General features: G+C 39.6%; 1 protein-coding gene across 6 annotated transcripts in view; it reads right to left on the bottom strand.

The window, feature by feature from the left end:
- Positions 1 to 14,681, bottom strand: part of LOC100749506 — a 165,800-nt gene that overhangs the window by 30,403 nt on the left and 120,716 nt on the right. For all 6 annotated transcript variants that reach the window (XM_024368067.2, XM_012387010.3, XM_033320974.1 and 3 more), the window contains exons 6-7: positions 10,671 to 11,089; positions 2,996 to 3,059 (exon numbers count right to left, since the gene is read on the bottom strand). In XM_024368067.2, coding sequence (XP_024223835.1) covers positions 2,996 to 3,059; positions 10,671 to 11,089 — 483 coding nt within the window. The remainder of the gene's footprint in view (positions 1 to 2,995; positions 3,060 to 10,670; positions 11,090 to 14,681) is intronic.

Below are 14,681 nucleotides of genomic sequence, written 5' to 3'. Positions count from 1 at the left end.
GGGAGAGGGGCCGAAGACACCGCGAGAAAGAGAGAATAATGCGTTAAAGCAGCAAGCAGCAACTACTCTAATTGGCCACTTTGTCCATTTATTCGATTTATTTAAATTATGGGACAATTGACAGTAGGCATTCTATTTTTTAAATCTCCCCGGCCAACCGGTTGATTGGGCGAGATTGGCGTGAGACACTGGCCCCACAGATTCCCCAGTTGTGGGCTTAATCAGCTTTGATTGCTGCCCTCTCTCTCTCTTTCCCTCTTTCTCCTTCTGCGCCGCCGCTCTCCCTCGCTCTTTCCTTCTTTCTCTTCTGGCCATCTGTCGCACCGTCTCTGTCCCGCCGACTCATATTCTTTCTCCCTCTCCCCTTTTTTTCCTTTCTCGTTGCGGGGCGAGTAGTACAACGACGAACCCGAGCGAACAACGCACAATTTTATTTTATTCGGTTTGAACCGCGGATCTCGCGACGAGCTTAATATCGTCCGGGAGCGCGAGAGACGTTGATTGGCCGATCCGAAATTGTGGGAATGTGTCTCTGGATAACAGAGACACCGAGCGAGGCCGCCCACTCTTCTCTTTCTCTCTCTCTCTGTCTCTCCCTCACACATACACACACCCCTCCCCCTTCTTCGGCCCTCCTTTGTCAAACGATTACCATAATTTCCGCTGTCAGTTCTGATTCGTTTCTTCGTTTTCAACTGAAAACCTCGTCGTCGAGCGCGCGACTCGACGCCCGAGTGCAGACATCGAACCGTGTGAGCATAAGCGAAAGAGAAATAGGCGACAAGGAATCCGCGCATTGCTAATAAAACGAAGGAATCAACGAGACACAACGCAATAGGTAGACAGACGTTGAAGCTGGCGTATTTATAAACGAGTATCGACGGGATTACGTAACGTCTCGATCCTATCCCCGCGATGTCCTATAATTAATGAAATTCTCATCGAGTCACTGACTTCTCGATTCTATAGCCAATCGATCGTGGTGCTTCGTGGCCGATCTAAAATTAACTCGTGTCGTTAGAACGTCACTGGGACCTCTTTTGCTAGGGACTTTTTCGTCTCGTTGCATGCAGCTCGTTTAGGAATCTCTTTGCTCCAACATCTGACGTAACCTTTCTTCTAGAAACATTCTTATTCATCGAGGAATAGCCTAACTATATATCCTAGATAATCGCGACAATACATCACACCATTAGTCTTCCTCTAAATCTAAAATTCTGATTAAAAATCGACAAAATTGCCGTGATATCCTCATTTCATCTATCATCAATATAATCAAACTTAGAGATAAATTTAAACAATTACGAAATTTGTAAAATCCTCATCATCCAAGAATAACCTAACTGTACATCGTAAGTAAACGCGGCACGATCTATCATATCGTTTAACGAAAATCTTTAACGATAAAAGGGCGATAAAATGCCTCGTTGAGAATCGATAGAATTTTTCTAAAATCCTCATCATCCCTATTGTCAATGACTATAGCGATGTTTCTTCATCGATATGTGACATAATTTTACTGAATGGAGTATATTGGGGTGGTGGGTGTGTATGGGGGACCTGCATGAATCCGTTTCCACGCACGGTCTTCCTCTCTTTCCCGATCGTCCGCGGCCACGCAAACCCCCTTCAGCCCCCTCGTGGGACCCACTTGCGCTCATCCCATTTCCTTGATAATTCCCATAATGCTGTGGGCGGATATTCCAATAAAGGGGGAAGAGCCCCAGGCCACAAAACGCTGAAAGCATGGGACACGACTCGTTTCGTCAGGTTGCACACGATTTACGAGCCTGCACCGATTCAATCGAATAAATAGAAGGCGAGACGCGTGTGCGTCCTTCGTTTCCAGACGAGATTCACGGACCGGTCACGTGGCCGTGGGAATTGACAATTGGTCCAGGGATACGGGACCATCGTGTCCAAGACGATTTGAACGATTTCGGGAAAACACAATGTGCTCCAAAATCTTCGAAATCGTGATTCGGAACAAAGTAGGAAACGAACTTCTGATACAGTTTCTATGATCGAAGAGCTCATGACAAGAACAACCCTTGTACATGTTTGTCTTCATCCAGGAGAGCAAAAGAATTTCTCTTGAATATATTTTAAAGGGAAAATTTTTGTTAATAATTTCCAATGTATCTGTAATTGTATCTAATTATAACAAAGAAGTGAAGTTGTCAATCTCGTAATGTCAATTCTACCATGTTGAATTCTAGCTTCTAATTACTAGAATACATTGTTTTCAAAGAAGTCGAAAGATCCGACGAGAGTAGTTCTTGTCATGAACTGTCCAATTTTGTACAAGAAACTTCAAATCACAGACTCGGATACCCTTTGATTATTCGGTGTCGAAATTATGAACCACCTGTTGAGTCTGACTCATCCCTCTAACGAAGTAAATGCAAACGTACTATTGGAAAAACGATTGAAGCTTTCAAAACCGCGAACGAATGAGCATGACCTTCGGTGTAACAAGAGATTTTTATCGAAATAATTGAAAAGAAATAGAGCAGATGGATGGATTTAAACAAAATACGCGATTTCCCAGTATAAATAAACGAACATTTTCATCGAATGTATGGCAACAGGATTTTATCGCAACAATTAAAAAACAGAGCAAACAGGCTGATTTAAACAAGTATGCGGACATTCGAGCGTAAATGAATTAAGACTTTCATCTTAGGTGCGATAACAGGTTTCTGGTTCTGGAATAATTAAAAAGGAATGGGACAAATAGGCTGGTTTCAAGCACAGATCGTTGTCGATTTCAACGTGCACCGCTCGCGACCCCTTGCCTGCCCTCCGCCCACCCCCGCGTCGCCGACCGACCGATATCTTTTCCTTTTGTTTTCCCCGTTGCACCTTTCTTTTTCTGTATCCCTCCCTTCCTGTCTGCTTGCCGGTTGGCGCAGGGTCGTCGAACGGCGGAGACTCGATTTGAATCTAATTACGATCCCGATAATTCCGTAAGGAGGCGGAAATAGTAACTCACCGGAAACCTTCGGGTCAGCTGCCTCCACCTTCATCGCCGCCAGGCTCGCTATTGTCGGCGGTACCTAAAAGAAAATACATTACGATGTACAATGCACCAGCATGCTCAGGGCCGTGCTCGCGATGGGGACGAAAGGGGGGAGTCGCCCACGCAACACGAATGGGGGAGAGACGGAGCGCGCCTCTATGAATCCGCGACACGTGTCGTTAAAAAGTTGAATGCCTCCAAATTATCCGGGGCACGAGATCTTTTGGGAAAACCTGGTTACCCTAACTAGGAGGCTGCGACTTTCTACGTGTCGATCTGCAGGGTGTCCTAGGGTATAAGTAAGGAGGGCAGTTTTTATTTCTCACAGGATGTAACCTAACGGCAAAATTAGGTAAAGGACGATCCATTATGATCGTGCATCAAAGGATATTATGACACACTTGTGTTGGTTATAATTTTACGAAATTGGTTTGCGATTTAAGAAACTTCTTATCTGACTCATATGAGTCGAAGAGGAAAAGTTCTAAGCACGGTAGGTTATGAAAGCATTCGAACACTTGCAAAAATGTTTTATGAATATATTATGACATATATTATGTGCGTCATACGGAACACTTTGAAATTTTATTAGCACTATAATGACACCCGACTATCAAAATTATATTGGTAAATGTATATATATTTAGTTACCCACACATAAAATAGTGAAATTCGAGACGATATTAGTATTGAGATAGGAGCATTAATTCTTTGTATTTCGTATTTTCATTATAATTTCTTAGCGAAATTGTAAATGACCATTTATTATTTAGCACTTTATGGTCATTTTCAATGAACATCTTTTGATTATAGCCATAGAACGCAATGATAAATTTTGCCTGTTAAACGATAGGGCATCCTGCCCTAAATAAAGGATGCTCTTTGAGAGGCTTTTTTCCTTTTATAAGACCGGTACACTTTGGTGTAATAAAATAAATCTTTGAATTGCTCTAAATTGAGCTCCGTGTGGACCATTCGTCTCCCCTTCTTCTTCGTAGCGGAACTTTCATTTGTCTAGAATATCTTCAATTAAAGATGGTTTCGTGTGTACGATAGGTACTGTGAGAAATTCCAGGAATTAACCTTTAGTCGGCGATTTTTCGCGATGACAGAAATTGCGCCTTTATCGTTACGACATCCTCTCTTCGAGACGTTATGCGAAACGGAAACGGCTTCCGGTTCCCCAAAAACTTTCAAGTACGAGGTATAGGGTCGTCGACCTTCGAAATGCAATGTGCAAATGTGTGTCAAGAACAACTGCAGGAAAATGCGTTTCAAACCACGTTTTCGATTAAGATTTCTGATTTCGGAGAACAAATTCATTTTATCAGTGATGTTTTCCTTCACATCTATCACAATTCTTCTGTTAAGTTTACGGACTAATCCTTTGACAATTTCCTATATTTCCGTGTATCAGATTTAATAAATACGTAAAATTTCAATTTTTTATAGGAAATAGAAATAAATAATTGAACTTACGTATGATGAAATTTAAACCTTTATATCATTTTTTACTTTTATTACTGTTTTTGTTGCATATATTTTCGTTTTATGTATTTGTCGTATATCCTAGAAATTTCCAAATAACACACACATACACGTTAAATCTCAAAAGCTTGAGACTGAGGCAGAAAAATTCGAAGAGAAAATATCGTCAGAGGATAAAAGATTAAATTTATAATGCTATATTCGTCTGTTTGGTCAAGTCTCTCTCGAACTACGTTACAAAAGATTTGAACGTGGGACAAACGAAGGAAGAGAAAAAAATCAGAATATCGACGGTGTGATGCTCGAAAGGGACGCCAGTTGTCCGGAAGCCCCATCGCGGTGCAAATTATTCGAATCCTGTACGATTTCCGAAGCCGTATCTGCGATGCCGATCCGTGGCGTCGTTGAATTTATAAAGCGATTGCCACATCGTGTGTTCATCGTGTTTGTCTTGCGTGTCTTCTTTTCCTCCCATTTCCATTTTCAGCCAAAGGGGTCGATTTTCTTTTCTGTTTCTGCTTTCCCGCGGAGAGAACGCGGCTCACGTGCACGGCAATCGCGTTCCACCGATCCCGTGGCCAACGATCCACCATTTATATTCTATGCTCATAATTATCGTCGACCTTCGATGCCCAATATTACGGATCGCTGTGCGGATCGCATGGCAATGCGCAACAAAGAATGTTTCGCGGCCATTTTCACGGGAAATCGATCGATAAGTCGACAAATTCAGGGAAGAGCGCGGAAATTCCAAGATTCTAAGCTTGTTGACGATTTTTCAACGCGCACAGAGTGAATACTTTATCGCGGATGACGCGATGCACAGTATGTTTCGTAACCGTTTCTATGAAAAATCGATTGATGCTCTAGATTGTATTGGGAAGAACATTTATTCGATTCTAGATCTTTCGATGAGTTTTAAACTCACAGACAATCCATATGTATCCGAATTATTTTTTTTTTTTTTTAGTAATTCTAAGAAGAGAAAATCGATGGATGAGTGAACAAATTCGAAAAGAAGCGAGTAAATTTTAATATCGCGAACATTCCGACGATTTATCGAAACGCAGAAAGCGAACACGAGTATTTCAATTTTGATTTATATGTTCGTCGTGGACAGTTTAATGACTAAAACGGGGAATAGTTAATTAAGGTTTCGAGACCTTCTGCAGATTCTACCGAGTAGTTGCGTTCTATCCTTGGGTGATTCACGTCGCCAGAATGCCGCGCAAACGTGACAGAATTTGACTGGTAGACGGAATCACGGATAGCATGAGAATTTTTGTCGTATGAGACACTCGGCTAATCCGTGTCATAAAGCGTGTCCCCCCGGTTGCTTCTTTCCTTTAATGGCCAGCGATAATGTTTGAAAAGAATATTCAGGAGAGAAGACAACATATGTATGTAAGATAACCGGAAGAAGCGTGCGACCACCACAAAGGGGAAAGAAACCAGCGAAAAGGAACCAGCCCCCTTTCCAGACATCGAAAAGTCAGTACGTGCGCCACAAAGCAGATTTCGATTGCAGAGTGGCCCACCATAGGGGTTTCATAGGGAGTCCCACAGGAGGTACCATGCGAAACTCGATGTATAAGGAAGAAAGGCAAGAGAAGAAAAGGAGGACGAGGAAGAGAGCCAGAGGAAGGAAGCAACGATCGTAGAAACAAATAGAAAATACTATACAACAGTTACGTGTATACGTATATGTATGTGCATGTTGGTTAAGAAGACGACAACGACGACAAGAGAGGAGGAAGAAGAAGATCGGCCACGAAAAGAATGAGCGAAGAATCGAGCAAGAGAAAGAGGAGAGGGTAAAAGAAGAGCGTTCCAGAGTTAGAGGGAGAGAGAAAAGAGAGAGAAGAATACGGAGGGTAGGAGGAGCGCATGGGGGGAGGGCGAAGAGGGAACCGGGAGAGTATAGAGGTATATGAGAAAACAATAGAGCTGATTTGCAAACAATAGAATAACGTTAAGAGTCGAGTATTATACGCCGTTGTTACTTCTTGTGCCATAACGCCGGAGAGCATATGCCCATTAATATTCAAAGGCGAAAATAATGTAAACGACACGACAAAAATCGGGGGAATAATTTCAATTCTCCCCGTATGGGATTCCATCGTGGCGATACACCGAGCCTCCCGGGCCATTTCGTGTCTCTTCTTTGGCCACGTACACATGTATATTTAGCTCGACTTGCACACCGCCGCCCGGTACACAGCGAGACCGATGCAAACGCCGACCTATCGTTTCCCGTGAATTTCCCTCCATTCGAACAGTCATCGCCATAAACAGAGGTTTTCTCGCGAATCGTTTGAATGGGGTGGTTGCACGAGCGGTTTACATTCTATATTTAGAATCCCTGGTCATCAGTTACATAGGAATTTGCACCACTACATTTTCCACGTTTCCCAATCTTTTTAGTAAAATCGTTCAATTTATTGTTATCGTGCGTTCCTATTTCTTAAGATTATAGGAATATACGTCGCTTTCGTGTCTGATAAATTTCGATTTTTATTTAGCATTATTAGATTTTAGAACAATTGCAGATTTCTTCTTAAGAGAATAAATTGTATAAAAAGGCTGAAATTGAGAATTGTTTTATCTATCAACATATTGTGGTATCGTATCGTATTATACGTTGAGTAACTTTTAGTAATTCTTCGATTCCTCCCAAGAAAAATCGATAAAATCCTGACGTAACATATTCGTTTAGAGCTTCGCGGTTCTCTATTGGGTTCAACTTTGTACCCTTTATGGCATTCTGTAATGATCAAACTACAAAAAAATTTATCCGCGCTAAGTGTAGATAGCGTAGAGTAATAATTTTCAATTATTCTCTTCTATTCTATCCAATTTGGTTTCCGTTCTGTGTTTCTTTAAATATTGGAGCTGCTTCCTTATTGCAGCGAACCCTACAATTCTATCTACAACATCTGCGTTATTCGTATAATTTTTATCACAGGACAAAATACTAGGCTCCTTATTGTTAGGCTATTCAAGGTGTGGTGCGAATCTTGATTTACTCGCAAATACTATATGATACTATATGCATGAAGATTCCTCGTGATATTCACGAGGTTGTTCCAAGTTACTGGAATAACCCGTGTATGAAACTTGTATATCGAATGTAGGGTGTGTCGAAGGATGGCGTAGAATGTTAATTGTTCTTTTAGAAAGTTAATTCCCCGACGCCTGACGTAATGTTTCTCACCCAAACCGAACCATCGGCGATTTTTTCTCTTTTCTTGCCTGGCGATTTGAACAATCCTACTTCAGACGTTTTATTAGTCATTGTGAAAATGCAATCACATTAAAACCAAGTTTCTTTCCGTTCGAGTCGGTCGTCCATCATTTTTCGAAGCGATTTCAAAGCGAACTCAATTTCGAGACGATTGTTAGCGGCCTACACGCGATAAGATAAACCGAAGAATCTGTCCAAATTTTATGGTGACCGGGCTTTTTATCGTTGGATAAAATCGAATTGCTTGTCCTTTTTTCCTGCCCCTCGATACGATTCTGTACGCGTGCGCAGTGCGAATCGAGGGGAAAGGAATCATTGTTCTCTCGATTATTTCATGGGAACACGTCTGAACGAATTAAGGTCAAGAATCAGGGACTCTCGGAGATTACGGCAATGCATATCGAGGGACAAATTATGATTAGTTGGTTCGTGGTTCCAGGAACCCCTGAATTATTCTAGCGTAGCTACGCGTTTCCCGCTGGAATGCCACAGACTTTTACGAGTCTGTCGACGAGTCATCATTGAGCCATCAAAGAGACACGATGATTCACTGCCCATCGTCGCTAGAACCTTCTATTATTTTTCGTCGATAATATTTTCCAATTATTTTTAGGCGAACTACGATGTTTTACCCGCTCGGAGAATGTTATTTTAAAACGACGAAGGTACAGTAGTGCGCAAAAATTGTTGGCTATTTACTGCTGCTCTTCTTAATTAAAATATTCCATCTAGCACCTAGTGTTTCGTTTGTCGGAAAGTAAATCGATCAACTTTATTTTTTAATGGTTTCTCAGTCTTATTACATATCTACACGATTAACGTACGAGTTTCAAGAAACGAATGACTAATACAAGTTCATGGCCATTTGATCGTAGTTTCTCTGACTCTTCAATTTTTTAAAAGTATTTTAATAAATTGTGTCGAACTAAATCGTAATACGAATTAATTCGTATCGAATTAAATATCCAACAAATATAGAACAATTTTAGAGCGAGCCAAAAAAATGGATGTCAAAAACGTAAATAAATTTAGAACAGAATGGCAGATATTTTTGTCATCGAGAGACCAGAAGATCATACAATATATTGCTTACCTCAAATTAATTAATATTTTCTTCATCGAACAACGAAGTAATTCTTGAACTAACCACTTCTTCGAATAAAATAACAAAAATTAAACACAACATCGAGTATCTTTGTATTCATTCATAATAGCAAAACATTTTGACAGATGGCATCAAACCTGTGCACAGCAGGTACTATAGCTCTAAACTAGATCTAAAATATGATGCTAAAATACGACTCATTTCTCTATAGAACTATTCGATTGCCATCGAAGTAGTTGAAGAAACGAAACGAGAACTAGCTAACGATGGAAACGAAACGATTTCGCGCAGAGTCAACTCTGCATACATCATCGAGTCATCAATGCAGCGTGCTGTAACATGTTCTTGGATGTAGTTCAATTTCACGGAACAACGAACCGCGACCAACTAGATTTATATTGCATCGTGGCAAATTTTCTACACAAAAAGACATAGAAATGAAAATAAACTGCAATTCGATATCTGCATCTGCAGCTTTTTCGCGGCAGAAATCTTTTCCTGATTTCATTTGAAGCGTAAAAAAAGAAACCTGTTGGCATTTGTAAAAACATCGAAGAAATCGCAATGAGAATAAATTAGTTGGCAGATTTGGTTTACAAGGGAAACGGCAATCAACGGGTCGAGTCAATTAAGGAAAGCTTTTAAACCGCGAACAAGATTTCACGGTGAATTAGTTATCTCGGGTATTGCGTGAGCCAGTCACCAATAAATTGAGATAATTATTTTCATATAATTGGCACGGCGTGTATGGATCTTGGCGTTGGTCATTAAAGTGGAAACAAGTTGAACGAAATCCAACCGCTGTAGCAGATGCTCGCGGCATGTTGACAATCCGGTGTCACGTCATCATCAACAGGCCCGGTGTCCACGAGGTCTACTATAATCGATCTACGTCTTCGAGTCACGAGTTAAGCTCGATTCACAGTGGGTTAAGTATGAATAACTACACCAAACTATCTTGTTTCTTCATAAAATTATACATAGAGCGATAAAAATAATCGGCTCGTTCTATTATTTTCCTGATCTTTAGTGCATCACATTATTTCTGTCTATAATTAAATAAGCTACGTTGAGCAAACGAAAAGCGCTTTATCGTTTGTGTGAAATTTAATGAACAAATATTTTTCTTCGTTATTTGGCTAATTTATTTTTATTACTTTTGCTTATTTCCTTTTCACGTTTGTAACCATTAGATACTTCATTCTCAAATTTTGAAATACTTTATTGATGGAAAATGTAGTATCAAAATTTAAATATACTAAAATGTATATACTAACACATATGTGAGGTATAATATTTTTCACTGAATTTTAAAAATAACTTTTCCACTTTTCATTAAGCTTCGAAGAAAATTCTGAAGAAATTTAAAAGATTACCATTTACCAAAAATTCCACCGTAAATGGGTTTCTTGAAAAAGAAATAAACATACTAAATTTAGAAAGGAATTTTGCCAATTTTCATTACATTTAAGAAAGACATTTTTAAAGATCCCATTTACGAAAACTTCCACTGTGAACGTGCCGTCTTTTAAAACGAACAAACATGATAAATTTGAAAAGGAATTTCTCCAATTTTCATTACATTTAAAAACAAATTTTAAAGATTCCATTTACGAAAGAAATCTCACTGTGAACGTGTTGCTCTCGGAAAGTATCCGCGGCGACGAGCACGATGCGAAGGAAAAGAAGGAAAAAGGAAACGAAACAATCCATTTCCGTCGCGAGGGCGGAGAGAGAGCAGGGGACACGGCGAAACGCTCCGCGGGAGATGAAAGGGACCCTCGTCTAATTAATTTGTTCGACTGACTCACCCTCGGCTCTTCAGGTTCCTCCCTCCTGACGTTCTGGAAAAGGACGCTGCCGATCTGAACTTGAAGATTTTGCTGCAACAACTGCGCCAATTGCGGATTCTGCGACAGAATCGCTGGATTTTGTTGCAATAGTTGAGCAACTGCCGGATTCTGCACTAAGATCTGGCTGAGGGGTGTGTTAGCCATCGCGTGAAGCGATTGATGCTGCTGTTGCTGTTGTTGATTCGATTCTTGTTGCTGATGCTGCTGCTGTTGCTGTTGTAAGTTTGGTGAATTGGCATTCGAAGTCTGACAGGATTGAGACAGGTTGCTAGGGGGTGGATTGTGTCGCGGTGGGCTTTGGGGGGTGTGCGGAGGCGTTGGAGGACTTCCCGGCGCCATTGACGATGCATCCTTTTCCTCTTTCACTTTCACCTTCCCTGTAACAAAAATTTGCATCATTTGATTGGCATAAATTTCATAATACTATTAATTCGGATAGTGTCTTTAATTGTTCATTATTTATCATTATTGCTTCTTATGATTAAGATCAGTTGATGTCACTTTGAAAACTTCTTCGAGGATAAATATAAATTAAAATGTTTCACTCTTAAATCTTAATGTCACTTTGATAAGTATAAATATGAATCGATTAGTGCATTAACCCTGCTGCGGTCCACTTATTTTTATGTCCCAGTCTCATTCTGTTTTTTTAAATACATCGTTTCAGAAAAGATTCTCGCATAAAATTGAGAAGAAGTATGATGGACGACACTTTCCTCAAACTTGACAAACTTGTTAACGGTAGAAAAGCACGACAAATCGAAAATGATCCAAAAGAACGCAGTAAGGTTAACAGATTCTATAAGATCTGCCGTAGAGGTCCAAACGTTCTTCTTTCACCTATCGAATTGGCTCTTCGACCTGCTTTCAGTGACACCTCGAAGAGACTGACAGAGCGACCTGTATTTTCCAAGATTCTGGAAAGCAAGGTGGGGAACGGGCCTGTCGATTGGTCGAAAGCCGGAACATGGATCAACGAATAGAAACGCGACGACTTTGTGGAGGTAAAAAAGTGACTGAGGGGAAGTTTTTTGCCGGTTGAAGCTGAGAGTCGTGAAATTGAGACGTCTCGATAGTGAAAAAGCCGCAATCGACTGCGGGAAGCAGGTACATCTGCTGATTCCCTCAGTTACGAATTTTCATACCCCTCCAGATACTTTCAAATTGCATTTAAACGACAGTTATAGTACCTTTTAAAATATATCTTTTATTTAAATAGTTTTCTTCTGTGTTTCTGCTCTGTTTCATATTCCTAAAATTATTACAATTTTTCCAAACATCATTATTTCGTACTTTATTGGTGTAATTTCTTTTCCAAAGCGTTCTTTCGTTGTTTTCCATTGTTAGAATTCTAAACACTTTCATGTTGTACCATACAAAAATATCTATTCCTTCTTCTATTCTGCCATATCCTAATATGAAAGACTAACAGTATTGCAAAAATGTTGCTACTATTTTTCCTGTAGTTCACGCTTTTGAAAATCCATTTAATAATAATTCCATAATTCCTGTCAAAAATTATTCAATTTTTTGGAAAAATAATTGTTTACAAATTCCCAGTTATTAATAAGATAGTTGGCGATCGAAATCCTGGGCAAAGACAGCTGAATGACTGCTCGTTCTTTCCCAAAGAGAAGACAAACGAAGACAGCGCATCCCAAGGAGGGTTTAAATCGATGGAAGGAGTTAGGGCAGCGTTTAATACGCCCGGGTGAGAAGTCTGCGATTCAGGTAGATCCAACAGGGTTTATTCGCACCGAGGAGGATCCATGAGAACATCAAACTAAGACTAGGAAATTTTTACCTGCAGCTTTCGACCTGGCCAGTCGATCTCGTGGCCGCGAAACGAGGAAGAAAGTGAACCAGGTGAACCAAAAGAAAAAAAGGAGATTGGAAAACTCTGAAAAGGGCTTTAAAATTCCGTGAGACCCCCTTCTGCTCGAATCGATGACGTCTATCGAAATTACGCAACCCCTTAAGCTTCATCTCTACCATCCCTTATTTCGTTTCTTTTATATCGCTTCTAGGATTTTCCTTCTCTACGATTTTTACCACGGGACGATCCTAGAGTCGTTTAACGAGACGGATATGCGGTTCCGTCGTCGACATCGATGAAAAATGACTATTCTCCGAGATAATTTAGGAGACTGGCGCGGACGTGTGGGAAAATACTTCGGAATTATTTTTAGGGTCCCGGCGGATTGACTGGCTTTTTTAATTGAATGAAATGGTATTTTAGTATTCCTTTTTTTAAAAATCAAAGGTGAAAGGTAAAAAAAAAAAATAACTTTTCATTGGCTTTACATTTGTGAAAAAGTTAACATGGTATTTAACCTTCAATCATAGACAATTCCGGATTGAATTTTTATTTTATTTCCATGTTCAAACGAAGAATTTTAATATATATATATTCTGAAAGAATGATTTTTTTTTTCATTGCCATAATCAAATGGAGAATCTTAAGAGTGTCAATATTGATTCAATATGTACCTTGAATTTTAGAAAATTTATAAATATAAATGATATATTGATACTAAATGCAAATTGGTATTTCTAAATTCACTAAATATCATAACAAGTATTATGCTTTGAATATTTTATATAATTTTTGGTACTGTGCGAATCCTGTGCATATTTCACATTCTTGAATTTTTCATGAATGCATATTTTTTATAATATAAATACTGAAATATATGACAAAGGAACATCTGTAGCTAAGAATCGTGGAACTTTTAAAAATTAAACAGACAAAGCTTCTTATTGCTTTCTTACTTATTGATATCTGAACCTTAAAAAAATATACAAGGTGTATCTTGCGGTTGTAGGCGATAAAAAAGGAGCGACTTGGAATGATTTCGTACACGTTTCAACGGTAAATGGATTTCTACGAGGGGATACTCCTGAAGAATCGCATGCACGCTCGCGTTATGCTTGTATCCCGAGCCGGATCCTTAAATTGACTCGATTTTTAAGGTCCAACCCGAAGAGGAGGTTGCGCCGCGGGGATCCTGTGTTTCTTTTCCTTTCGCGACGTTCTCCCTTTCATCTTTGCTCCACATATCGTCTTGGCCAGCCGATTGATAAAAATCAAGCGTAAGAAAAAAAAAGAAAGAATGCCCGAGAAAAATGGCAAAGGGGGTTGAGGGTGGCGGTGAAATCGAAACGTCCAAGAAAATAATTGACGCAGTTAACGACTTAAGAAGAAGATTTATAAATCGAAACATTATATATACACTTGGAAGAAACATGATTGCACGTCGACCCATTATTTGAAATTTTGATTACATCTTAAAGATTTATAGATGTTGATGATTTTCAAGACGGTAAATGTATACTTACGACTCAAAAGTATCTGGACACTTGTCCGTAATATAAGGTAGAAGTTGGAAATAAGAACGATGTACTGATAAATGATTACATTTACAATGAATCGCTGTTTTCTGATAAAATAATACATCGATCAAAGATTTCATTATTACACTATATATTACTACTGATAGATATCGTTGAAGGATATTAATTATTTAATTCAACAGTTCAAACGAATCGATTCAACGAATACTTCCACTATTGACTGTAGGTATTTTTATTAAGTATACGACACTGCTTGTAAAAGTATTAATTTCATGCTAGCAGAATGTAATTTCTCGAATCAAATAACAATGCGAAACAAACGCGGAACGAAGAACCATGACGATGACATCTGACCCGCTTACCCTTGCACGAACATTCCAAAGAAAAAAAAAGAGAAAAAACACGAAAAATCTTCCGGATCGTGTGCACCCATTTTTACGAGATACTTAAGCCTTTAAACGAAAGCTGGCTCCTCTCCGATTTCCGAATTCGCCGGAGAGAAATCGGTTAACCCCCGATCGACGTCTGGGGTCGCGCGATTTTTCTCAGGGGTTAAATCGACCGTGGCCCCCAAAAACTCGCGTTTTTTCCCCCTTCATCCACTCCACGAGTTCG

This window comes from Bombus impatiens, unplaced genomic scaffold (assembly GCF_000188095.3).
Source record: "Bombus impatiens unplaced genomic scaffold, BIMP_2.2 scf_0027, whole genome shotgun sequence".
Lineage (NCBI taxonomy): Eukaryota > Metazoa > Arthropoda > Insecta > Hymenoptera > Apidae > Bombus > Bombus impatiens.
The sequence above is the reverse complement of the archived record's forward strand: the minus strand, read 5'-3'. Positions and strand labels throughout refer to the sequence as shown.